Raw genomic sequence first — 26345 nt, 5'->3', positions numbered from 1 at the left:
TCTTTTACTTTCTTTTCACTACCTCGCCATTTGTATTATTACCTCCACGCTCAAAACGCACCATAGTCCATTCCACTTGAATTTACGACAGTAACGCTCGTAGSTAAGTGRAACGGGARAAACTGTGGTCGTGAGCGTGATCGTTGTGAGCGCTTAGTGGAACGCACCCTAAGAAGATAGTAGACATAGTACATTTCTTTCCAAAATCGTATGACAAAATTTTGAACCCCTCTGCGTGATAGATTCTGCACTTTTCAATCTTTCACATGCTGGACGTTATTTATCAATATTAATCGGAAACTGTTTTATCGACAAACAACAATGCATATTTCGAACTAGTACATATTTTTATCGTTAAATTTATAAACCGTGATTTACTAGGTAATTTTGGTACCTTTACAGATGTTAGTTCATGTTCCTTTAAATTATAAATAAAAGTACATATATATAATACTGTAAATGATGTAATATAAAATAATCAAGTAAATAAGTTTGTTTATTATTAGTAATTAAGCGAAATGGTAGATTATATTCATAACAAAGTTAAATATTGTTAAATGTGTAGATAAGAAATGTTGATAGATAGTGTGAGAAATTATAAATAAAAAGAAATAATCTTTTGCTCGATCGAATCAATCAGACCAATATGTCTTTTCTACGAGGATCTGCAAATTATGTTTGGTGTACGACCAGTGTATTGGGAAAAGGAGCAACCGGTGCAGTGTTTCAAGGAGTTAATAAAAACAATGGGGAGCCTGTAGCAGTCAAAACTTTCAATCAACTTAGTCATATGCGTCCACATGATGTACAAATGAGAGAATTCGAAGTATTAAAGAAAGTTAAACATGAGAATATTGTTAAACTACTAGCAATAGAAGAAGAGCAAGATGGACGTGGAAAAGTAATTGTTATGGAGCTTTGTACAGGAGGCAGTCTTTTCAATATATTAGACGATCCAGAAAATACTTATGGTCTTGCAGAAAACGAATTTTTATTAGTTTTAGAACATCTATCAGCAGGAATGAAACATTTACGTGATAATAATTTAGTACATCGTGATTTAAAACCAGGTAAGATATATATCAAGTAGAAGATTGAAGAAAAACTACATTTGTACTATATTTATATGCGTATCTTTAATTCTTGCTGACACAAGTTTAAGCAAATATAAATTTATTAAACGTTTACTTTATTCCAGGTAATATTATGAAATTTATTGCTGATGATGGTAGTACGATTTATAAACTTACTGATTTTGGTGCTGCACGAGAATTGCAAGAGGATCAACAATTTGTATCTCTCTATGGTACTGAAGAATATTTACATCCAGATATGTATGAAAGAGCAGTCTTGCGAAAACCTTTTGGCAAAACTTTTGGAGCGACTGTTGATCTATGGTCTATAGGAGTAACCCTATATCATGTTGCAACGGGAAATCTACCGTTCAGGCCATTTGGTGGACGTAGAAACAAAGAGACAATGTTTTATATAACAACTAAAAAAGCTTCCGGAGTTATATCCGGTATGCAAACTTCAGAAAATGGTCCCATAGAATGGAGCAAAGAATTACCTCAAAATTGTCAATTAAGTGATGGTTTAAAGAAAATAGTAACTCCTCTATTAGCTGGCTTATTGGAAGTTGATCCACAGAGAATATGGAATTTTGAAAGATTTTTTACTGAAGTTACAGATACTCTATGTAGAAAACCGATTTATATATTTAATGTACATAAAGCCAGCCTAATTAAAGTATTTTTACACCCTGAAGAAAAATTTATAGCACTTCAGGCTCACATCCAAGATCAAACAGAAATCCCGCCACATGCTCAAATACTTTTATTCGGTGAAATGCCCCTTACTAATTTTGTTGAAGAATCTACACCCGGAAAAGGGTATCCAAACATAGATGACGATAAGCCTCTTATGTTATTCTCGAAAGAAAACAATAATGTTATTTTACCGATGGAAAGTGAATTACCGAAATTTCCAGTTTTTGCAAACCTGGTTTCTGTGGAAAATGATGCTAGTCAAGCAAAAGTGGCATGTTCGGTTGGACATGTTTGTAAGCGCAGAATTGATAAATTATCATTATGCAGTAAATTAATGCAAAACGCAATAGAAGCTTTTAGCGGACTTTTAGCTACAGAACTTAATAAGGTATTAGGAAAGTGCCAACATTTGAAAGAATTTACTAAAGCAACAGAAGTAACTGCAATAGCTATAGAAAGAAGTGAAAATTTCACAAGACAAGTACTCAAAAAATACGCCAATCAAGTAAGCTTTGAGCCTAAAAATTGGAAAAAGGAATTAGATTTAAAGAGTAAAGAATTGTTTACCGAACTAGCACCTGCAGTTGCACAACTCCATCAGAGGTATGCTAGATTATTATATTTATTAATACATTATATTGCATTCCTATAATTTTCTCAGATATATACAAGGAGGTAGTTTACACGGAGAATGGGAAAATAGTACGCGTGGCCTTTGGTGCCCATGGAGTGCAAAAGCAAGTCAGCGTGCTACTACTTTAGTCGATCGTTTAAGGGATGGCTGGCAACATTTATTAAGAGATAGGGCTACACGTAGTCTTACTTATAATGATGAGCAATTTCATGTTTTAGAACGTATAAAGGTATTATTAATATATTTAATATAATGCCACATTTTTAAAGAAAAACAAAATAATTATTACTCTGCTTTAATTCTACATTTTGTATAGGTAATGGAGACAGGTCGTCGAATAAAATTACTTCTCGAAACAGAATGTATACCAGCAATGACTCAACGATCTGAATGTGTCGCTGATTGGTATAAAATGGCACAGACTGTATTTCTACAAGCTCAAATTTTAGACAAAGACGTAAGTAATTATGAAATTACCCTGGAGTCTTATTCTTATAGACTTTCTCAAGAAAGCAAAGAACGACATGATAGTCTTTTCAATTTGTTGGATGAGCTTCAGGGGATATTTAAAACGAATGAAAAAGCAAATACACCTGCTGAAGAAAGTACAAAAAAATGGAAAAAGATTTGTGATCTGCAAGAACAAATAACTGTAATTCTCTATGATAATGGACGTTTAATAGATCAACTTGATCATTTATCGACGATGGATATATTAGAAAATGCAGAAGACCCTGAATATGAGATATTTAAATGAATATTTAAAATTTAATAACTATCTTAGGAACTATCTATAATAAGTCTTATTTTTAAACTTTTTTTTTAATTGAATCACAAAAATAAGATCCTAATTATAGATTATTTCTTTTATACATTCTCTCTAAGAAATCTTAATTCAACTTAACAACCCCGAACTTATTCAAAATGTTAAAAACATGTTCGTCAGCTTATAAAAATATTAGACAATGTTATGAAAAAAAGACTGAATATATTATTTAATATAAAATAGAGGAGCAATAAATAACTTATCATAGATTCAGTAAAAGTACAATTTACATATTCCACATATATTTTATATATGAATTATTTATTTCAAATTTATATGTGTTAATTGTGTGAAAATAATATATATATTTAATGTAATGTATAATATAATAATACGATTGAAGTGAATGTAAAAAGTGATTCTTTTTACATCGATAAATAATATGTTCAATAAAAAAATTAACAGAGCTTTGTAAACATATTAAAAATGAATAACTGAATATATTTTACATTCTGTACTACTTATTATAATTTCATAAATCAACTTGATTAGTATTTCTTTCAATTAGTGAAGTTAATCTCTGTTTATGTTTATGTTCTTTGTGTTTGTCTTGAATATCATGAAAATGATATAATAGATTAATAAAGTTCAATTGTCGTTTATTGGATACTTTACTATTTTTAAGACTCAATGATTTTGTTGCTGGAGGAATTGCAGATAGTCGTCGCTGTAAAGTTGCGTACGCCTCACTTTGAGGAAGTATCATTAGCAAACCATACAATACATAAACTAAGTCAATATTGTCCTCCCTATTTAATAACTGTAAACGCAAATCTTAAAAGAGAAAAATATAGATTATATGTAATACATTATAATATGTAATAACGTGTATTAATGTTCAATGTACATATAATGCATAATGTACTTACACGTAAATATAGGTGATTCAATAAGTTGTACTAATTTGTCTATTTCCGTCAAAAATTCAACAGTAACTTCGATATTTTCGCTAGATGATATAAAATTAAGAAAAATATTATCGTATAAGCGTGTCAATTATATCAATTATAATCGATATATAATGAAGGATACAAAGATTTGATAATATTAAGTGCATGGGGATAAAGTTGTGATAGGAGACACAAAGCTACAGTTGCAACTGGATTATGGCACCAAGATTCATAAAGACATTGGAATAAATCACAACTTTCCTAGATACGACATTATATACTATATCAGTTATAATTACAAACAATATATACTTACAACATTTATCCTATTTATATACTTACTGAAGAATCCAAATCCTTTAATTTATTTCTTAAATCAAATAATTCAGAACTTGTTAGCAAAATAATGTTTAAAGTTTGTATCATAGTACATGCAAAACTTAAATTCTCTTCGTATAACAATATTTTTGCTAATGTTTTATATATATCTTCAGCACTGAGTAATACACACAATTCTCTTATGATAAAAGCACCTCTTTCTTCCAATAAGTGTCTGTCAGTTGAAAATAGTCTTAATAAATTGACAATAAACTTAGTAAAATATTTATTTTGCACTTCATCACGATAATCAATTGTAATTGCTTCTGAAGATTTAGAACTTATTATTTCGGCCATTACAACTAAAGTTTGTTGTACTACTTCGTCAGAATTATCACTCAAAGATCTCATTAAAATTGGAAACAATATTTCTATATGATCAAACATTTTATGTGGAATATTTGTAAACAAATGATAAAGCCATTTTAAAACGGCAACTTTAGTTTGAACAGACATGTACATTAAGTGTTTGGTGAGCACTTCTACCAAACTAGACAAATCTAAACTTTCAGCCAGAGAACAACTTTGGCTACCATCTGAAAAGAAAATGTATCATTGCAATTTATACGTGTATTAATTGCTATTAAGCTGTTATTGTAAATAGTACCTTTAGATTCCTTAGCAGAGTTAGTATTACTTTCATTAATTAAACCTTTATTTAAAACATCTGAATTTTCCATCATTATTAATTTCATTAAATTTGTATTAACTTGAGTTGCAGTTTCTTTAATATTTTTTCTTGTATCTCCATCGTATGCTAAACATGGTAAAACAGCCACAAGTATTCCAGACATGTATGGTAACATAACTGGACCAGAGAGCTGTACAAATTCTTTAATCCAAGTTATCGCTGTTAATTGTAGTAGCTCGTCGGTACTTTGAGCATGAGTAATTAATATATTAATCATTCCTGAAAAGTCTACCCTCGCTGGATTCGATTTGATGCTACGTAAAAATTCACCAAGAACTGTATCTGTTGTCTTTTTAATCTCTGGTGTTGGATCCTCTAAAATTCTAAATAATCCATCAAGTATTTCAGGTAAGAATATAATGAAATCCATATTGGGTACAGCATCCAAGACAGATACCCATGCTATAACAAATTGTCTACCAAATGTATTTTTAGTATAAATGCGTTCTCTTAAAAGTGGCATAAAACCAACTAAATCAAACACACTACTTTCCGTTACAATATCCTAGAATAAAAAACATATGAAATCTGCATGTAATTATACTATGAAATATATTAAATATAATAATAATATATTTAAACAAAATATAATGATTACCTTCATAAGCCTATCGAGTAACTCTGTCGCAGATTTGACATTTTGCTCCGAATCGCATGCTAATTTACTTAAAGCTGCAAAAATATCTGTAAATTGAGGCAACACCGCACCCCTAGCTACTTTGACTACATTATAAAGGCTCTCACAAGCATAATATCTAACTCTCAAGTCAGAATCAGAGAAGCATGCTATTATTGGATGAATTAAATCTTCGATATATTGTCCAGTGTCTTTTCCCAAACCAACAGCTATAGCTGCTAGTCCTATTAAACCTCCTTTTCTTGTATGTGGATTTTGTGAAGTTGCAAAATCTTGACCAAGCACTTTTAATAATCTCTTTATTTGAACGGTGTTATTGTGAGCAGCAAATTCCTTGACCATTCTGTAAATCATATAAACGATCATTTTAGCATATCGGTCAAAGAAATCATACAGTAAATATAATCTCACTTTTCTATTTCTAAAGCAGCTGCTTTCCGCTTTTCATAAATTTTGTCGTTCAAAGAACGAACGCATGCTGCACTTAATGGCGCATAATCTCGTTCTGACATCATTTCCTAATAATTATTAATATAATATCAAATATAATATAAAAATTTATCTCTCAGAAGTTTGACAGTTTCTATAACACAAAATTTGAGACACTTTCCTATCGGCAGCGTGTCTCGAGGTTATCACTAGTATTATTCCTAGTTGTATCCTTAATCATATCCCTAGTCGTATCACTAGTTATATATCATGACGTTTTGACCTAATTACTTAAATACAACAACGAAAAACCAATTAGAAATATAGGGCTAATCAAAGGGAAATGGACGTCAACGTTATTCATGACGCATTTCCAAATCGTATTCACTGTCAATAGGACGAATAGAGCATAAACGAAATCTAGATCTTCTTATTGCAGTTAATGTTGTTTCGTATAATCTGTGATCTAAAATATTAACAAATTTATATTTTATATAATTATAAGACCTTTTTCAATAAATATCAATAAGTTCATTTCAATTTCGCGCGTTATATTCTAAGCTATCTTTAATCTTGCAGTACTACCAAATTAATAAATTAACATTAAATTTCTTTTATGATAACTCAAAATCATTTCTTAAAGCTAATAAAATTGACAATAAACATTTATTAATCTTATTTATTTTAAAATTATAAAATTTCTCTATTAATATAATACTTCATATATATAATAAAAATGATTTTCTTTATTAAAATTGTTGGTCATTGGTTTATACAACGGCCTTACTTTTTTTATTGGTCGTACGGCATTGTATATATGTAGCCCTATTAGAAATTGCTTCAAAAGTATAGTATGCAGTGGCAACCATTTTTTTTAAGATTGCTATTATAATATAATTTATTTGTTATAATCTTTTTAATGCTAAATATCGTTATACAATTTATACAATAGTGAGAAGAAAAACACTTGCATGAAAAAAAGAAAAGAAAAACAAAACAACTTGAATATCGCAATGAGTTAAACGTAATTGAGTGTAACATCTGAACATGTTCATGTTAAACATGCCCGTGACATTTCTGTGCTGTACGAATTCATATGGAAAACATTTGATAACGAAGTGTTGTTTATAAATAAGCGTCGAACTTATTAAGAAAATTGATAATTTTCACAAAAGAAATATACATATATATAAACACATAATTATTCCATAATTAAATTCTTATTTAATTATCGCATTGGCATCATTTGTTAAATTACATGACTCTGAATCACTTAGTTGTGTATAATTTTCTCTGCTATACATGATTTTATGTGACGCTCCAAGTGATTCTTTTCGCAATGCATTAGGATTAAATAGTAATTAAGACTACTTCTCGGTACAATAGTACAATTAAACTAGAGAACAATGGCTGGTACATTTGATCAGTATGATAAAACCAGGTATGTGTAAGATTTCAATATTATTCCACGCTTAAAATAAAGGTTGAGTAAGAGATAAACTTTTTAATAACTAAATGCATAACTAATAAAACGTATTATAAATTTAATAATAACTTTCTTGATTGAATGTATGACAGTTTAAATATATCAAGTTTTATTATTATTGTTATTACACTCAAGATGTAATATAATAATGTTAACAATATATGGATGACAATGAATCAATTTTATTTGTAGTTGGTACTTTGGTGCTATGTCACGCCAAGATGCTTCTGATTTATTAATGGGAGAAAAAGAAGGTGGAGTTTTCTTAGTACGTGATAGTACATCTATCCATGGAGACTTTGTTCTTTGCGTTCGAGAAGATAGCAAAGTTAGTCATTATATAATTAATAAAATACTACAGGGTGATCAAATATGTTATCGAATTGGTGATCAAATGTTTCCTGATATTCCACATCTTTTGGCATTTTACAAACTTCATTACCTTGATACAACGCCGTTGATCAGACCTGCACCAAAAAAAACTCAAAAAGTAATTGCGAAATATGATTTTGAGGGTAACGATCCAGATGATTTGCCATTTAGAAAGGGTACATTTATCTTTACGTTTTTTAAATGATCAATTATAGTTCAATTTTAAATAAGAAATATAACGTGTTATTCTTGTAATATTATAGGAGAAATTCTTATTGTGATCTCAAAAGACGAAGAGCAGTGGTGGACAGCTAGGAATAGTGTGGGTCAAACTGGATCAGTTCCAGTTCCCTACGTGCAAAAATATGAAGAGGATGGTCATGCTAATACCGAAAATAATACACGATTGGAATCAGGTAGCAATACTTCTGCATCTAATTCCAATTCAATTCCTCCTTCTTTATCACACGTAGTATCTCACTCAGAAACAGGATCAGGTACTGCTACACGTAGATCAAATATTCAGAGAACATTACCTGCTTTTGCAAAAGTGAAACAAGCAAGAGTGCCAAATGCATATGATAAAACAGCTCTAAAATTAGAAGTAGGTGACATGATAAAGGTAACAAAAACAAATATAAATGGCCAATGGGAAGGTGAATTACATGGCAAAGTAGGTCATTTTCCATTTACACATGTAGAATTTGTAGATAATGAAACTGGTGAAGACAACCAAGAAATTTAACATAAATCTTTCAAGTAATGTACAGCATATGTGATCAATGAAGACCACTTTATCACCTCAATTTATTAGTATTGCAGCTATTTTATGTACCAATACAGAGATTTACACTTCTATAGTCATGAAAGCAATATTGATTTTTGGGTATTTTTTTCTCGAGTCAAGAACAGTTATATGCATATGCGCACACACACACACACACATTTGTAAGAGAAAAGAAACGGAATCATAGAGAATAAAGACCGCTTGAAACAATCTACCAATTGTTAAAACTAAAACTTATATATGCGCTTCATATTTGTATAAATAGACACATGCTTTATATTAAATTAAAACTTTAATCTTTCAATATTAATTTTTAGTATTTAAATTCATAGAAACACTATTTAAACTCAATATATCCAAATAATTTCACATATGCATAGATACATCTACATTTACATTTATGTGCGCTCTTAAAAGATATTTAAATAATACCCTGATAATGGTTGATAATAAATGAAAACAATTGTTTATAAAGTTAAATTATAGAAAGAATTTACAATAAGCTTATATCTATTGTTGGGTAAAAAGCAACTTGCATATTAAATTCGTAATTAAAGTACATTATTGAGTCATATTATATTGTTTTTTAGACTGGTTTATATGAAATAAAATGTATGTATATTATTAAGTTATATTTCTCTTACGTTAATATCTAAGTTTTTCCATGAATTATTACATTTAATGTATAAATGTATTTTTTAGTCGTTTAATGACTGTTGCAAGAGTCATTTAACAAAAGTATTTTATTATTATATTAAATGCTATTGATTCACAATATATCAAATATCTAAACAAAATATAATATAAATAGTATAAAATAAATTTTGGATAAAAACTTTGGATAACGATGTTAATATTATAAAATCTTTTTTTATGGTATTTAAAAAGAAGTTTAAAAAGAATAGAATTTATGTATAGATATATAATATTATGTATAGATAATAGAAGATCTTTTATTATATACTTTATGCGCTAAAATATATTTAAATGTGAAATTTTGTTTAGAGGTATCCAAAATATCTTTGTGTTGGTACATACATTGTACACTGCTTACTGTTAGTCATAGATCACGTTCTCAAACAATGATACACTAATGATGAAAAATGTATTTAATGATGGAAACATGAATTGCATTAAATATTATATATATATTTTTTTTTTATCTTTTTAAATGTAAATTTGCGTGGGTTTTTACATTATTGCCGTAATATTTGCTTTAATATATCTCAAAAATTAAAAGTTCCTAATTATAAGAATATAATTTACTTTTTATGACATCAAGAGAATTTATGCTATAAGACACATGCACAATATATTATATAAAATTTATTTTCTTAGGAGGCATTTGATATTTCCATCATCATACAATAAATGACCATGTTCTTCCTAAAAGCATTTACAGTATTAAAAAATAAATAATATTTCTAATGTACTGTATCAACGAACGAAATTGATGTATATGAGAACATCTTGAATAGATAAAAGAAAATTCGATTCGATAATATTGTATTTATCGTATTTCAAATGTACTAGAATTTCACTTTACATGGCATTATAATATAAACTGAAACGAAATTTTGATTTTGAGTTAAATAAAATTTCTACTCATTTGGCTGTAAGTAGAAAAGAAAGGAATACAAAAGAAAATTCCTGTGGTACTATTCATACAACTACCGCTTGTAATGCGCTAATTATTGTTACCGAGAAATATGCGTTTATATATGGTATGAATGAGGCGTATGAATGCGTCAATATAGACTCTACAGCTGGATACTGAGGAGCCTTTTGCTTAATATGAATATAATTTCAAATAATCTACTATAGCATATACCAATATATTATATATAGTAAGTCCCAAGAGTATTCGCATCACCACTGTTAATTTAGAACAATCAATATCTTTTTGTAGTATAATATCTCAAAATTCTTATAAGCAGAAACATATTTAAGGATTATTAAATTTTTAAATTGATATAAATTTTATTGCAAAAGAGCATTTTATTATAACAGAAGTATAATTTACCATAACTGAGAAAAAAATGTTTTCCTGCAATAAAATTTATATCAATTTAAAAGTTTAATAATCCTAAAAAATAGGTTTTTGTGTATACAAATTTTTAAGTTTTGCATTATAAGCAAATATAAATTATTTAAAATTTACAGTGGGGGAATGGGCATGAATACTCCTAGGACTCATTATATATAATATATACAATTAGTATATGTGTGGTATATATGGTAAATATATATTTTATATCAATTTAGTTTAAGAATTAAGAATTAGTAGCTAAATCAGGACGCACTGAGCACTTTTTTTCAGGCAGCATCATGATTGTGAAAATATAAATGTATAAATTGAAATAAGAAAAATGTGCCATTGTGTACAAACTTTATTTTTAATCATCATAATTTTAATATGACACGGTGCTTAACACGTGTATTTTCGTTTTAAGTTATTATACATATATACATGTTAACATTTATGTTTTTAAGCATACTTGAGTGTACGAAAAACATATATATATATATATATATATATAAAGAAAAAGAGAGAGAGAGAGAGAGAGAGATTATAGTTTTACAATTTGAAAAATGTTTCATAGTTTTTCTTTATTTGTTAAATTATCTCATATTGCATTGATTAATTACAGTAAGAAATTGATGCCAAACTTTTTGTTATAAAACAACGATTTATATCTAGTGAACGATGACCTAGATAAAACAATTGATATATGATAAGATATAATATGTAATGTATATTTTTCTAAACATACACAAACATATTTCATTTTTGTTTATAATAAATTAATGCTTTATTAGCAAACAAATGTACTGATAGATTAATGCTGTATAAGGTAGGTAGGTAAGTAAGTATAGCGCAATAACATAAAATTTATAATGTATTATTCCATCATTGCATATATCAATAAATGAGATAGATACATCAGACAATAAAATTTGTTTTTTAAATTATCATGCTTATATTAAATTGAATTGAATTAAATAAAGCGTTATATAAATTTCGTATTGATTAATATCTAAAATTAATCATTACTTCATATTTTCATTAATTTTGATACTTACAATATACGAAAGTAGAGACAAAAATATCTCATCATTAATCAAATATAATATTAAATATAATCAAATTTAGTGGTTCTTTAAAAAGATTTGAAAATACTGATATATAATAGAATAAAGGAACTATTCATTTTTTGCTATATACATATATCTCTGTGGTCTAAAAATTTCATAATATTATATAATAATAACTTGTAAACAGTTAAAGAAGATATTCTCGATCAATATCGAAAATAACGTAAAACAGATAATGTAACAGAAATTTGTTTACCGTGCTAATTGTGTAATTAACGCAGCGCACATTTCAAAAAATTCCATGGTATGATGACCGGTTGCTTGAGGTGGCGGCAAAGAAGGATCTAAAGTATAAATAGATTATAACATTGCTCATTAATAAAGTCTCAATTAATTTAAGTAACATATTTTAGTATACCTCTGCAAATATCTTCTGCTTCTTCACTGGATAAAGATTTAAAGTCTAACAGATAACTCTTACAATCGACTTGATAAAGTTGTAATGACATTTTACTATATCTGCTAGTTAATTGATTTTTTTGTCTAACTTTAACGCTGTACGCATTTATTATCTTCCATTCCTAATAAAAGATTATTTAATCAATTTAAGCATGTAAATAATGAAATTATGTAATATCAAATTAGTTCTTACAAAATTAAGTGCCTTCATTGCACGGTAAACTTCATTCATAATATCATTTGGTTTAGACTGCGATCTTATTCCTAAATGCCATTTTGCTCGTTTTACTGGTGTACCTCTATTCCCTTGCATTGACACGGATGAGCTTAGCGAGGACTGTCGTTCTCTTAATGCTATGTTAAAACAATGTAATATAGTATTATAATAATTGTCCGTTATTTAAATATAAATTATAAAAGATATGAAAATAAGATTCTTTACTCACGAGCAATTCTTTCCGGATGAGGTCTTAAAGGACTGTTGTTAGCATCGCTTGGACTAAACGTAACTGGCGGTGGACTAGATGCTACATAAAAGTCTTTCAATTCTGCTTTAGCAGCTTCATCAGCAATTCTTTTATTATCAATGATCAAATGATAAGCGATTGCTAGTTGGTCGTGTGGATCGCCAGCAAGTAAAGCAGAATGAACTTCTGCTTCCTTCACATTAAACTTTTCGCAAACTTCATTAATAGCATCTATATCGATCACAGAAGAATCCTGTTCTACAGGCGATGGGAATAAATATGATGGCAAATCTTTTTGAAACCATTCGTGTTTTCTGTAATCAGGATGTTTATCTTGTTAGAGTATGTCATTTATAAGATATTATTCATATTAATATTATATCTCTTTGAATAAAAAATAATATAGTTTTTATTAAAAAAAATGTATACTTGATATCTTCAATGGTAGCTCTTTTCATAGGATCAACTTGAAGCATATGACATAGTAGACTAACAACACTCTTATTTAAGTATTCCGGTATAGGAAAAATTCCAGCTGTAAAAAAGAAATATTTAATATATATTATTTTTAATAGTTTAAAATAATGACGAACAATAATATATAATACGTACATTTTATTTTACGAAATAACGTAGGCACGTGTTCATCATCAAATGGTAATGTACCGCAAAGTAAAGCATATAATATAACTCCGCATGACCAAATATCTACTTCAGGGCCGGCATATAATTTTCCAGATATTACTTCAGGTGCAGCATAATTGGGGGAACCACAGGATGTACGTAAAAATTCTCCATCCATCATCATGTTTGATAAACCTAAATTGACATAAATTATATGCGATATACTTTCTCCTTTGTTACTAATATTATAATCATCATAAAGACAAATGACTAAAAAAAAAATACCAAAATCTGCTATTTTTACATGAAGATTATGATCTAAGAGAAGATTCTCTGGCTTTAAATCACGATGAACTATCATGTGTCTATGACAATAATCAACGCCGGAAATAATTTGTTGAAAAAATCTTCGTGCTTCGTGCTCTTTCAATTTTCCATGTTTTACTATGTAATCGAACAATTCTCCTCCAGAGACATATTCCATAATCATAAATATATCCGTTGGTGTGCTTATGACTTGATATCTGTATATCGCAATTGATAAAAAAGACATGTAATATATTTGACATATAATATTCATAAGAAATCAATTATTTCTCTTACAATTTAATAATATGAGGGTGCCTGAATAATTTCAAATTCTGTATCTCTCGTCGAATTTTACCCACCACATCCAAACTCTTTATTTTCTGCCGATTTAAAATTTTAACTGCAACTTTATGCTTTGTAAGAACATGTTCACCGACTGGAAGAATTCGATCAAACGATTGAATAAATTTCAAGTCTTAATTATATTTCATTATATAAATAATTGAACTATATACATACTTTTTACTTTACCAAATGTACCAACGCCTAGAGTTTGTCCTAACGTATAATGACCTATCTTGACAATAGGTTGCGGTTGATTAGTTTGATTTTTTTCAGACATTTTTAATTATTTTACATAGGAAGAAACGATGATAATAATTTTGTTCATTAAACCATGGATATATATGTGTCACATCTCACAGAATTTCATATAATCTATCTTTCCTGTAAAGAAAGAACATTTGCATATATAATCTTATTTGTAAAGATAAATAAATATTATTAATTGTCATTGTTTATCTATTTATACAAAATATATATAGTACAAGGAAATAATATACATATATACATAATAGATTTACTTGAAATTAAATAAGGGATTGTTCTACATATAACACTACATATATTATGATGTATTTCACAGAAGACGTATGAACTCGTCAATGAACAAAAACACAATAAATTATTAGAAATCCTTATCGTAAATGTATCGTATAACAAGTGTATCTACCAGAAAAATATATTAAAGAAGAAAAATGAAAAATGTTATGTGTGTACTCGTTTCAATTATAAAATATTTTATAAAATAAATAAAAATGACGGAATATTTAACACTGAACAGTGCGCTACCGCACGTTGTATCTTCAAAGCTATCGATGCTCTATTGGTCACGTAATGCTTTGCTTTACATTACGAAAATGCAATTTGCAGAGACTCGCGCGCATGCACATTTATAGATTTCATTCATGCCATGATGATGATATCAGTTATGGCGCGTTATTCAGGATTACTTTATTTTTTTTACTTTATCGCTACACTTGTGCGTTTCTAGTGCTAGAGTAATATTTATTTTTCCAATTACTTTTATTTGGTATGGGGTTATGTAATCAAATATTTTTACAAATCTCGTTATAATTCTTACATATGTTAATGTAAAAAATTGCAAATATTTTTACATACTGCTATATTTAAAAGAAAAACATTAATAAATATATCTTTGCATCATTTTATGCATTTAATATGTAGATAGATAGATAGAGATAAATACGAAATGAAAATAATGTAATTTATATTTTCAATGAAGTTCATTTACTACTTTATGAGTATACAATAATTAATAAAATATAATACATATATTTTATATGTATATATATTATAAATATAATATATATAATATGCGTAATCATAATTGTAAATTTGTTGTTTCCATAGATATTTAGTTTACATATAGTACATTTACTATCATGTTCTTAAATATACTTATAAAAGAAAAATATTTATCATTTCATTTTATTTACGCATATATTTCTTTGTCTTTTGCAGTACCTAGAATTTTATAGGATCCCGTAAGTGAAATGAAAGAATATTTAGATAACATTACAATATGTATATACGCATACACACAGAATTTGTATTATATTACACATATAATGCATACATGACTTTTATTTAATATTGCAATATTACCAATGTATTATCAAAAATAAACAATAAAATAAAGATATGATAATATTTAACAACTAATCTTAAAAACTAATACAACTTGTATCTTAGTTGTAAGATAATACATTTTCTTTTACTTAGGAAATATTAGGTGGTTAATATAATTCTTGTCTTTCGCTAATTGACAGTAAAATTAGTCTTCTATAATTTAGACATTGCTGAAAGAGATTCAGTCTTCGTGCCAAAATGCTTTTAAAACTGTGATTTTTACATGAGAGAAAAATAACGTAAACAAATATTGCTCAATGCTCAACTGTTTTTAGAATAGTTGAAAGTGTTAAATATTACTCCAGGGGACATGGAAAAAATTCCTTAGGAAGGGCTATAACTATCACACAAGTTGTCAGAAAATGCCATTTCCAATTGTTTTACTAGCGACGAAATATGGATTTATTTTGATAACTACAAGCGAAGGAAATCATTGACCAAGCATCTGCTTTAACAATCAAGAGAAATATTCACGATCACAAGAGCTTGCTCTACATTTGGAGGATATGCAAACTCTTTTTACGAGCTCACACTTTCATAAAACTGTAACTGTAGCTGATCACTACCAACAGCAATAATGCTAATTGAGTGACGAGTTGTTAATCTACAAACGACTGTCCGTATCATTTGCATGATAATGCTCGACTGCGCGTTGCAAAAAATTTCTTTATACTTGTCACCATCGGATTATTATCTCCTCTGATCAATTCAGCAAACAAGCACTTACGAATACGGGGTTCTTCAATAACAAACAAGTCTAGAAATGGGTCGATGAATAAATTGCCTCGGAAGATCAATGCATTCTATCATCATGGGATTTTTTAAGGGTTGCCAGAGAGATAGGAAAAAGTAATAGAATATGAAGGAAATTACTTTGATTTATATTGCTTAGAAAGACATGAATTTTAGGGACGAAGAAATGGTAGGTATTAATAAGTTAACCACCTAATATATAATGGTATGTTTTAAAAAAAAAAAAGATATTAAATAAATTACATAAAAGAAGAAATCTTTTATTTCATTGGTGTAAACAACTAATGTATAATCAAAATGGTTTGATCTATAAATATTAAAATAGTATTACTTATGACACAGATCAATTATTTTTTTTTTTAAATTAATAAAGAAGGAAACTTTAAACTTGAATTAAATTGAATATTTTAAACATTATATTTATTAACTGCATATATATTCAAGTTAAGGGTGAGGCTAGCAACCTACCCTCGGTGTAAAAACAATAAAGCGCTCCCGGAAATAGCAATAAAAAGGCTATTATAACAGGACGAAGTCCTAATAAAAAGAAGAAAAAGAAGATATTCAAGTATTTGAAATTTATACTATAATCAGCATAAATAATAGATTTATGGCATGGTAGAGATTAATATTAAATTAAAATACTTGCTTTTCCAAAACACATTTTCCAATCTTTCGACACAACCAAGAAATTTTTGTTTCTCTTTAAAGACTCGATTTTTATTCTGGATCTGAATGACATGCATATACTTTCTTATAAGCAGTTTCTAATTCTCTCTGTAGTTCGCTTTTTTCAAGTAATAGTTGCTCTTTAATTTTCTTTTCAGAATTGAAATCTTCTTCGTTAAACGAAATTTGCATTTTCAAAACTTCCATTTCGTTTTTCTGTATATATAAAAAATAATATAAAAAATTACAAATGATTACATATGGATATCTTATGCGTGGTAACATTTTAATTAGTAGAAATATAATGAAAAATATACAGGTTGTTAAAAAAGAAACCATTCAATATTTATATATACAGCATATAAAACATCACACTATACTGAGTAAAAAGTTTTAATAAACATAAGTCGAAAGATCAACCATTTCTGAGATATAAACATTTTTGTATGTTAGCATCATGATTGACTTACTACTGACTTTTTGATATTTACAGCAGGTGTTCCACATGTCTTCCTTCCATTTTCATACACGCTTGGCATATTCTTCTTACAGAACCACAAACTCTTTTGACAATTTCACATCTCCGTTGGATCATTTCATAAGCATTGGGGATTTGGTTTCGTAAATCTTCAAGGTCTATTATCGGTGAAGAATACACTTTGTTTTCCAAATATCGTCGTAAAAAAAAATCCAAAGGGTTTAAATTAGATGATCGAGGAAGTCACGCATTTGGTTCACCACATTGGAGAATTCACCTTTGACCGAACATCGTTTTTTAATGCTCTCTCACATTATGTAAAAAGTGAGGTGGAACCTTGTCGTGCATGTACCACGTTAATAATCTTTCTGCCAAAGGCTTATCGTCAAAGTACTGACGTAATGTATTAATTAAGGAATTCAGATAATTAGCACCTTAAAGTCGATTTGGAAGTATTACAGGAATAATGAGCCAATCCCCCATAATGTCCATTCAAACGTTTAACATTAATGTAAGTGAGGATTCTTTTATGAACACATTTGCAATTCCATTTTGTATAAATGAAGCTTCATCGGTAAATAAAATGCAAGATATGAAATTTAGATATGACATGGGTAGAGTAACCGTTCGTGAAGCATTCTTCGAACAAGAGTAATACAAGTTCCTATGGCATCAGATATTCTTCTTACGCTAGTTCTAGGATTTTCTTCTAAAATCCTTAAAATGCGATTCTCCATATCAGGCATCTGTATAGATCTTAGGTTTGCCAGAGTTTAGATAGCAAGTTTTAAATGAGACTGATTTATAAAGACGTGGGTGAAGATTCTGAAACATCGTATGAGATGGTACTTTTTGATAAAGAAACTTTTCCATACAGACGTTGTACAGCTGAAGCACTTCCATTAGCACGACCATACATAAAATGTATATCTGCCATTTCTTCATTAGAGTAATACACTGACACTTTAAGCATTATGTTTTGTAATCGTGTATTACCGAATTGTAATAAAAAATATGTGCGTAATGTTATTGCTTGCTGCTGATAAAAGACTGATTGTCAATTAAATTTTCAAAATTGAATGATAAACATCGTATGAGATAATAGAAGCTAGTAAGTCAATCATGATACTAATATGCAAAAATGTTTATTAACATTTTTACTCATTGTTAGTATAGTGTGTTCCATATGTTGTATACATAAATATTGAGTGGTTTTTTGAACATTCTGTACATAAAATAAATGTAAAATTTGCTTACTTGTACTGTTATTTCCTTAGCTAGTTCTTCCTTGATCATAGTAATTCTTTGAAGGGTACGTTCTTTCTCTTCTAATTGAATACGCAAAGCATCGACCTCTGTGGTCAATTGTTTATAATTACGTTCTAATGTTTCTTTATCCGTTTGTAAAAGTTTTTTATTACTCTCGTGTAATTGACATTGTTTGCACGCTAATTCTTTTTCCCCCTGTAAACTAAAGAGCATTTCTTTTTGTTCCATCAGATATTTCAATTCCATACCCCAACTGTTTTTCAGATTATCAAATAACTTTTTTTGCTCGCTCCAGGTTTCTCTTTCTTGTTCTAGAATAGTTTTAATTTCGTTGTATTTTTGCTCATATTCATTTTTTTGTTTCTTTAATTCAGTTATTTCTTGTGAATTTTCTTTAGAGATACTATCTTTCATTAAATTTAATTTAATGTTCTCTTCCGACATCATTTGTAACTCGTACAAAATGGAATTATAATCAGAAAATATCTTTTGAAATTGGTTCTGTATCTTAATAAAACATTGTCTATCTGCTATTAATTTCAATTGCTCTTTATGCAACGTCTTCTGATAAGTAGATAATTTATCTTTATAAATTTGTATTTGATCGAGTTGTAGCGACCAATTTTCTTCAATTGTGCCTGATTGTTTAGGTAATTTTATACCTTCGCAGGCATCTAATATATTTATACAGTCCTTTGTACATTTTTGAATAGCAGAGTGACGAACAATTTGTGCAAGAAAACAATTGGTTACTTCCTGCAACATTTCTCCATATAATTTGATATTTTGAGTAAAGTAATGACTTTGAGGAGAAATGATATGGTCTGACATTTGTTGCATATTAACATTTATAGAACTATGTAACTAGAAAAGAAAAGTCTATATTATTAATGGGGGAAAAAAGAAAAAAAGGACAGAAACAGATTTACAATAATTCATAATAATAATAGCATTACCAATTTTATTTCATCTGCAAGGAAATGACTATGTTCATTTATTTCTTCTACTTGAATATAATTCGTGATATCATCTTTTTCAAATTTATTTCTTTTAAGACTTTGCTCTTTGGGCTTATTCGATATAAGGCTTTGCTCTTCAGGCTTATTCGATATAAGACTTTGCTCTTCAGGCTTACTTGATACATGATTTTGCTCTCCTGGCTTATTCGATATATGATTTTGCTCTTCTGGCATATTCGACATAAGTTTTTGCTCTTCTTGCTTATCGGATATAAGATTTTGTTTTTCGGGCTTATTGGATATAAGATTTTGCTCTTCAGGTTCATTTATTTGAATATCAAGCTCTTGTGTTGCATTACTAGTTTTTTTCAAATGTATATTCATCAAACTTGACAAACTGATATATTTGTCAACATCGTCAGATAATTTAGCACAATTATATTTAAAATTATTTAGTTCATCCGTCAAAGAGGCTATTTTCTCTTGTAAGTGACTTATATTAATAGAATCACCAAATTCCTTAGTAATTGAATAACAAAATTTCTTTATAATCGAATGATTAAATTCCCTTGTACCATCTGTTGTATCATCAGCATTAACATTCTGTACAAAGTATTTATTGTCTATTAATTGAAGAAATTAGAATAATAGATCTATTGATTATTTTTATTTTTTAATTGTTAGAAGTAAATATTTTCTATCTAACGTTTTAACGTTGTATTTATGTGTAATATAATCTTAATTTAAACCAAATGTATTTCAGTTTAACAATTATATAAACGTTTACAGAATGTTAAAATAATAAGATTACAATCTTAAATTCTCTGTTTATTATACGAATATTATTGTCGTTATAGTCTTCGGAAAGTAATATAAACTACAATCAATAAAAGAATTAGGACTGACTTTCATAAGGGACAATGAACCAATTTAATATTAGATTTCAAAGAGGATGGTGCGTTGAACCTATACTTCGTGCTTCTATACTACAATATGCATTTCCTTTGATTAATTAACAATCATTTAAGGTATATCGAACACATTAATCTACTCTACTAATATTTTGGATTGTTTAAACCGAAGTGCATATGTTTTAACATACATGCATTTTAAAACACATATGTTTCCTGCCAAGTGATGACTTTGAGTTGAAAATTTTCATTTAATAAAATATCAGATCGAAATTATTTAATATTTCAAGTATATTAATAATTTTTTGCACATTATTTTCGTATTTGCTGAATTTTTCTTGTTATAAATAATCCTTTCAAATACAATTCATTAAATATGTAATAAAGGTATACCAATGTATTTATTTCTAAATTATCTTCATCCTAAACACATTATACCAATAGTTTTCAAATAAAAATCTGATAGGTATACGATTTTAAGCGACACTCATTGTATATTGTGATTATAATTAAGAAAACTAATTGAAAATTAATATAAAAAATAGTAGCCTTTTCTACATGAACCCTCAATATTAATAGTTCAATAATTTCCAAGTATATATTACTTACATAAAGTTTTAATTTCAATTCAGCATTCTCTTCTTTAAGCAGATTAATCAATTGTCTGGTTTCTGTAAACTTTTGCTTGTGATTTTTGTGAACATTCATTACCTCTTCTTGCCATATTGCCAAAGTATTAAATTGTTTTTTCATAGCTATAGTATTTTGTTTTAACGTTTCTTTTAATTTGACATTCTCCTGTAATAATTCTGTTAACTTTTGTTGTATCTCGGAAGAATTTAAAGATGATATTATTGAATTATAATCCTGCAAAAAAGGTAAATATTATTAAAATTTCTGAACGAAATGGCACATTAATAAATGAATTAATAAATTTCAAAGATTTTTATCGTACAATGGACATGCATTTTTGTTGAATATCGCTGTACGTTGCTATAGATGATGCTTGTATAGAATCTAACGATTTCTTTCCCAGTATGACAAATGATAACGTATTGCTGTCATCAAGAGAATTTTCTGATTTAGTTAAATCAACTTTTGAAAAGAAATTTGTGGATACAGGTTCATCCAATTTAAATCTGGGTTTGCCATTGTCAATTACAAAACCAAGACTTTCGAAATCGCTTTTGGATACTAAACTTGATGCATTACTAACATCAACGATATCGGATGAATGGTTTTGTTTTTGCGAATCCATCTTTCAGTCCTTAAATACATCCAACTGCAATTACACAATCTAATCTAAATTAGTCCAGAATAAAAATAATTAAATGAAATTATGTTGATTCTAAGATAATACATGGATGGATGAAATCTTATCAATAGCTGTCAGTAGAAATGGCAAGTAAGAAATTACTAGATAAATTACTAGATAAGAAATAATTGACTATAAATAACAATTAAATATATAAATAATAAAAAACAATAATGAATTACATTGCATGAACTGCTTCGAATAGATATGATACAAATATGACGATATAAGACGACATAAGATGATATATAATGAACAACTTGATTTAAAAAGAAATTTAAAACTTAAATAGAATATTTACAAGAACGCCATAATAATTAAAAAACAAGATAAGAATAAAATTACGTTTTCATCGTAATCAAATGAAATGCCTACTATATTATAATATATTTACGTACAAGCAAAAGAAAATATAGTTTTTCAGAAGTGGGTTTGATTACGATCAATCGCAATTCTCCGTAATGTCATTGTCAAAGAAGTGAGAAATAGTCTGTCTGTCTGGTTTTTAAGTAGCGAACCGCTATCCTAAAGGCTGATACACATTATATTTTTCACCAATTGAAATGCAGGAAAATTCATTTATCTCAGGGTGCGTTCCACTAAGCGCTCACGACCACAGTTTCTCCCGTTCCACTTACCTACGAGCGTTACTGTCGTAAATTCAAGTGGAATGGACTATGGTGCGTTTTGAGCGTGGAGGTAATAATACAAATGGCGAGGTAGTGAAAAGAAAGTAAAAGATTAAAGAGGTTAAGATTTAATCTGTAATCCTTCATGTCAGTTTCACGGTCGCCATTTTTATTGTTGTCAGTTTCGAAAAAACCGTTAATTTTCTCAACGCTCACTACGACCCACGTTTTCAGATGGGTCGTTGTGAGCTTCGCGTGAGCGTTAGTAATGACGTCATGAGTGACGTTTTCGCCGCGACCACAACGACCGCGATCGTAGCGCTTAGTGGAACGCACCGTATGTGGAACGACTAAAGGAGCATTTTGATGTGTGAGCGCTTAGTGGAACGCACCCTCAGTTTCCTTTCTTGATATAAGATAGAAACGCGACGTGTTATATTGTAGAAATAAATGGAAATGTAGAAATATAGAAAATGACAAGAACGAGAACAATTAACGAATATTATTCTAGTGTCGAGTGAATTAATCTAATAACATATAAAATACATATGTATCTCCGTTCATGAAATTTGAATATGCATGTTTTAAAGGTTAGGTTTATTCGTTTTATCATTTAAAATGGTCTTTGCAAAACGTTATATGTACTGTGTATTAATTATTGTGTATTATTATATATTGTAATTATCCTTTTATTAAGATTTAATCAGATGAATGAAATGCAGTTTAACGGTGCAGTGTACATATAGATTAAGTTTTATTTAAAGATAAAACTTCAACTAATGAAAACTTATGAAGATGTACACTTTAAGATCTCTTGTTCATATTCGTTTAAATAAAAGTTTGCTAAAGGCATACAATAATATATACGTAAAGCATACAAAAATAGAATCATCGGTATGTATGAAAATTGTATGTAAATTTAAACATACTTCAGAAGAATTGAGATTAATTGAAAGCAAAGAAGAGAAAGAAGCGTACAAAGTGATTTCTAATCAGTACCTAGGAGTGATAGCTGGTGGGCACAAAGTTTTTCTATTGCAACCATATATAAAATGGGGTAAAGATAAAAAAAGAAATACCAGGCCTGAATTGCAAATGGCTGAATCTGTAGCACTCGTAGAAACTTTATTGTATTGGAACGTAATAGATAAAGCGTTTGCTCCTTTGCTCTCATTTAAAAAGAAAAATTTATTGGGTTCAGGTGGACTCGACAATCTTGTGAAAACAATTCAACAAAACAAACAAATAACAGCTGTATTCGTTAGTATAAATTTGTTAAAACACGTACAAAGAATGGAACTTCAAAATATTTTAGGTTTGCCTGTTTATGATCGATATTCAATAATTATCCATATATTTCGTCAACATGCTAAAACGCCTGAAGCTCTATTACAGGTAGCTTTGGCCGAATTGCCATATATTTGGAAGAAAATGGGTGAAGTTTATGAACAACACAGTGGTCAAATTAATTTTGAGGAAAGTAGGAAAAAAATGTTGAAAGCTCGTGAATCTAAACTAAAAAGAGCATTAGACAAATTAAAGGAAATTAGAAAAGGCAGTAGAAATCGGAGGAAAAATTATGGTTTTCCAAGCATTGCTGTGGTTGGATATACGAATGCTGGGAAGTCGTCTTTAATAAAAATCTTATCAGAAGATGAAAGCTTGAAACCAAGGAATCAACTGTTTGCCACATTGGACACAATTTCTTACCAAGGTTTACTTCCATCTAGACAGAAGGTCTTATATATAGATACCATAGGTTTTATTCAAGATGTACCAGAAATGTTATTAGCGCCTTTTATGGTTACTCTTGAAGATGCTTTAGTCTCTGTACGTATCGTTTTTTTTTTTAAATATGATTTTTTAAGATGTAACAGTTATTAATAACATGTTGCAGGATGTTATCATACATATTTACGATGTTAGTCATCCCGACGCGAAGGCACAGTTTCAATACGTAGAAGAAATAATAAGACCTATGTTAAATGAACGACAACCGGTAATACGTGTAGCTAATAAATGTGATCTTATTGAAAAGTTTGATATACATGAAGATATGATTGCTATTTCTTGTAAAGAGTCAACAGGTAAATTTGCAAAATTATAAAGTATTATCTTTGACATTTTCTTTATTTCTCTCCAATTTTTATATAGGTATTAATGAATTAAAATTAAAGTTAGAAGAAGAAGTTGTCAAGGCAACTGGAAAGTCATTGAAACGTATTAGAGTAGAATCTGGTAGTTTAGCATCAATTTGGTTACATAAGTGGACGACGGTAATAAATTCAGAACCAGACGCTAACAATCCTCAATACGTAATTCTTGACGTTTTAGCTACCGATTTAATGATTAATGATTTTAAACAATTTTTGAAACAATAAAATACCATTACAATGTGTACATTCTTTCGTAACGTTTTCAAATTGAAGAAAATCAGTAATACACGACACACAAATATGTAAAATTATCCGACAGGCATTTTTTATCGAAAGATTGTCTTTTGTAACAAACACGTGGTGAGCACGTGTGTTCCGTTGAGCAGGAACACGTTGGTTAGTGTGCGTGAGATTTGAAATAATAAATCAAGAAATCTGTCCGTTGAATAGATTAACTCTAAAAAAATTTACTCCCATTATTTTTTCTTTGAAATAAATGAAATAAATGAATTTTAAAGCATGTGTTATTTTTGAATAATTCGTTTTGATTTATGTATTTTTGTGGAATAATGAAATACATATGCACATATGTACTTATGTCGAAAGAATAATAAAAACTCTAAGAGAGTATCGGAAATGATTTGATCGAATTACCACAATGCGTGTAGCATCTATCACAAACGTATCCTGTTCATTTTAGGAACGAGATAAAAGGGGATAATATCGAGCAGTCGTGTATAATCTATATATGATGTCCGTTTAAAATATGCGAGTCAGTTTAATCATTTGATTTTTCTTCTTTTTCACTTCTACTCCTATTTCCAATTATGGTTTACTTTGTAATCAAAGAAGTGACATTTACCGATTAAAAACTTTGTTAATAATATGTTTTTATATTCCTTTTTTCAGTAATCGTTTTATATTTCAAGCGATACAATGTATACGCCTCTCTCTCTCTCTCTCTCTCTCTCTCTCTCTCTCTACGAATGTATCATAAGTATTTCTCTCATACATATTATAANAAGAAGTGACATTTACCGATTAAAAACTTTGTTAATAATATGTTTTTATATTCCTTTTTTCAGTAATCGTTTTATATTTCAAGCGATACAATGTAACAATCTCTCTCTCTCTCTCTCTCTCTCTCTCTCTCTACGAATGTATCATAAGTATTTCTCTCATACATATTATAAATGTCCGTTCGTTTTTCTGATTTGTAACGAGATATGAACGATTTTTTAATCTAACTACTAGAATAGAGCAAGAATGGTATGTATTTTGTGGAGTGTATTTACTCAAATGAAGATGATGTTAAAATCTAGGAAAAATGTTTGTCTCTTTTTTTATGAGGTAACAAATT

General features: G+C 28.6%; 6 protein-coding genes across 11 annotated transcripts; 3 read left to right on the top strand and 3 right to left on the bottom strand.

Annotated features, from left to right (window-relative positions):
- The first annotated feature begins 6 nt into the window (after positions 1-6).
- Positions 7-3439, top strand: LOC106789451 (serine/threonine-protein kinase TBK1). Of its 2 annotated transcripts, XM_014753648.1 has the most exons (5): positions 7-1070; positions 1199-2372; positions 2431-2632; positions 2720-2860; positions 2963-3439. In XM_014753648.1, exons 1-5 carry the CDS (start codon positions 647-649, stop codon positions 3158-3160), a joined length of 2139 nt encoding a protein of 712 aa, XP_014609134.1. In that variant the 5' UTR covers positions 7-646; the 3' UTR covers positions 3161-3439. The 2 variants fall into 2 exon arrangements, with proteins under 2 accessions (XP_014609134.1, XP_014609133.1); XM_014753647.1 differs by having other exon boundaries at positions 2720-3439.
- Positions 3440-3452: 13 nt separating this feature from the next.
- On the bottom strand, positions 3453-6610 carry LOC106789452 (protein VAC14 homolog). Its single transcript, XM_014753649.1, has 7 exons — positions 6237-6610; positions 5787-6168; positions 5105-5693; positions 4462-5033; positions 4262-4380; positions 4099-4178; positions 3453-4003 (listed from the first exon to the last, which is right to left on the bottom strand). Exons 1-7 carry the CDS (start codon positions 6338-6340, stop codon positions 3702-3704), a joined length of 2148 nt encoding a protein of 715 aa, XP_014609135.1. The 5' UTR covers positions 6341-6610; the 3' UTR covers positions 3453-3701.
- A 546-nt stretch (positions 6611-7156) lies between these two features.
- Positions 7157-11256, top strand: LOC106789445 (adapter molecule Crk). The gene is made up of 3 exons (XM_014753640.1): positions 7157-7695; positions 7933-8288; positions 8376-11256. Exons 1-3 carry the CDS (start codon positions 7661-7663, stop codon positions 8855-8857), a joined length of 873 nt encoding a protein of 290 aa, XP_014609126.1. The 5' UTR covers positions 7157-7660; the 3' UTR covers positions 8858-11256.
- A 233-nt stretch (positions 11257-11489) lies between these two features.
- LOC106789443 (5'-AMP-activated protein kinase catalytic subunit alpha-2) lies at positions 11490-15085 on the bottom strand. Its single transcript, XM_014753636.1, has 10 exons — positions 14718-15085; positions 14374-14580; positions 14149-14290; positions 13831-14069; positions 13534-13740; positions 13351-13456; positions 12901-13235; positions 12648-12808; positions 12414-12576; positions 11490-12339 (listed from the first exon to the last, which is right to left on the bottom strand). Exons 2-10 carry the CDS (start codon positions 14474-14476, stop codon positions 12248-12250), a joined length of 1548 nt encoding a protein of 515 aa, XP_014609122.1. The 5' UTR covers positions 14477-14580; positions 14718-15085; the 3' UTR covers positions 11490-12247.
- A 1749-nt stretch (positions 15086-16834) lies between these two features.
- On the bottom strand, positions 16835-22711 carry LOC106789441 (uncharacterized protein PFB0145c-like). Of its 3 annotated transcripts, XR_001381989.1 has the most exons (7): positions 22599-22711; positions 21841-22167; positions 21495-21752; positions 19972-20577; positions 19004-19879; positions 17249-17484; positions 16835-17136 (listed from the first exon to the last, which is right to left on the bottom strand). XR_001381989.1 is itself a non-coding variant. In XM_014753633.1 (6 exons), the coding sequence occupies exons 2-6, from the start codon at positions 22141-22143 to the stop codon at positions 17320-17322; spliced, it is 2208 nt and encodes a 735-aa protein (XP_014609119.1). In that variant the 5' UTR covers positions 22144-22167; positions 22599-22711; the 3' UTR covers positions 17171-17319. The 3 variants fall into 3 exon arrangements, 2 of the variants coding, with proteins under 2 accessions (XP_014609119.1, XP_014609120.1); XM_014753633.1 differs by lacking the exon at positions 16835-17136 and having other exon boundaries at positions 17171-17484; XM_014753634.1 differs by lacking the exons at positions 16835-17136; positions 22599-22711 and adding an exon at positions 22383-22462 and having other exon boundaries at positions 17171-17484.
- Positions 22712-23208: 497 nt separating this feature from the next.
- Positions 23209-25840, top strand: LOC106789444 (putative GTP-binding protein 6). 3 transcript variants are annotated; one of them, XM_014753637.1, is made up of 4 exons: positions 23209-23419; positions 23527-24659; positions 24727-24916; positions 24984-25840. In XM_014753637.1, exons 2-4 carry the CDS (start codon positions 23619-23621, stop codon positions 25208-25210), a joined length of 1458 nt encoding a protein of 485 aa, XP_014609123.1. In that variant the 5' UTR covers positions 23209-23419; positions 23527-23618; the 3' UTR covers positions 25211-25840. The 3 variants fall into 3 exon arrangements, with proteins under 3 accessions (XP_014609123.1, XP_014609124.1, XP_014609125.1); XM_014753638.1 differs by having other exon boundaries at positions 23209-23723; positions 24225-24659; XM_014753639.1 differs by having other exon boundaries at positions 23209-24144; positions 24225-24659.
- The last annotated feature ends 505 nt before the right edge of the window (positions 25841-26345 follow it).

Source organism: Polistes canadensis, unplaced genomic scaffold (assembly GCF_001313835.1).
Source record: "Polistes canadensis isolate GaletaPanama2010 unplaced genomic scaffold, ASM131383v1 scaffold_183, whole genome shotgun sequence".
NCBI classification, from domain to species: Eukaryota; Metazoa; Arthropoda; class Insecta; order Hymenoptera; family Vespidae; genus Polistes; species Polistes canadensis.
Note: the sequence above shows the minus strand (reverse complement) of the source record. Positions and strands in the feature narration are given on the sequence as shown.

Coding starts and splice junctions, on each gene's coding strand:
- LOC106789451 (XM_014753647.1), top strand. CDS start 647: ATGTCTTTTCTACGAGGATCTGCAAATTATGTTTGGTGTACGACCAGT. Junction 2,373..2,430: donor GTTGCACAACTCCATCAGAG/GTATGCTAGATT, acceptor TAATTTTCTCAG/ATATATACAAGGAGGTAGTT. Junction 2,633..2,719: donor ATGTTTTAGAACGTATAAAG/GTATTATTAATA, acceptor CATTTTGTATAG/GTAATGGAGACAGGTCGTCG.
- LOC106789441 (XM_014753633.1), bottom strand. CDS start 22,143: ATGGATTCGCAAAAACAAAACCATTCATCCGATATCGTTGATGTTAGT. Junction 20,578..21,494: donor AATTGAAATTAAAACTTTAT/GTAAGTAATATA, acceptor TACTTTGTACAG/AATGTTAATGCTGATGATAC. Junction 19,880..19,971: donor TTGCAGATGAAATAAAATTG/GTAATGCTATTA, acceptor TTTCTTTTCTAG/TTACATAGTTCTATAAATGT.
- LOC106789452 (XM_014753649.1), bottom strand. CDS start 6,340: ATGATGTCAGAACGAGATTATGCGCCATTAAGTGCAGCATGCGTTCGT. Junction 4,381..4,461: donor TAAAGGATTTGGATTCTTCA/GTAAGTATATAA, acceptor TGTCGTATCTAG/GAAAGTTGTGATTTATTCCA. Junction 4,004..4,098: donor TGAATCACCTATATTTACGT/GTAAGTACATTA, acceptor TTCTCTTTTAAG/ATTTGCGTTTACAGTTATTA.
- LOC106789443 (XM_014753636.1), bottom strand. CDS start 14,476: ATGTCTGAAAAAAATCAAACTAATCAACCGCAACCTATTGTCAAGATA. Junction 14,291..14,373: donor TACATTTGGTAAAGTAAAAA/GTATGTATATAG, acceptor GAATTCTTCCAG/TCGGTGAACATGTTCTTACA. Junction 14,070..14,148: donor CACCCTCATATTATTAAATT/GTAAGAGAAATA, acceptor TGCGATATACAG/ATATCAAGTCATAAGCACAC.
- LOC106789445 (XM_014753640.1), top strand. CDS start 7,661: ATGGCTGGTACATTTGATCAGTATGATAAAACCAG. Junction 7,696..7,932: donor GATCAGTATGATAAAACCAG/GTATGTGTAAGA, acceptor TTTTATTTGTAG/TTGGTACTTTGGTGCTATGT. Junction 8,289..8,375: donor TGATTTGCCATTTAGAAAGG/GTACATTTATCT, acceptor GTAATATTATAG/GAGAAATTCTTATTGTGATC.
- LOC106789444 (XM_014753637.1), top strand. CDS start 23,619: ATGAAGATGTACACTTTAAGATCTCTTGTTCATATTCGTTTAAATAAA. Junction 24,660..24,726: donor TTGAAGATGCTTTAGTCTCT/GTACGTATCGTT, acceptor AACATGTTGCAG/GATGTTATCATACATATTTA. Junction 24,917..24,983: donor TTCTTGTAAAGAGTCAACAG/GTAAATTTGCAA, acceptor ATTTTTATATAG/GTATTAATGAATTAAAATTA.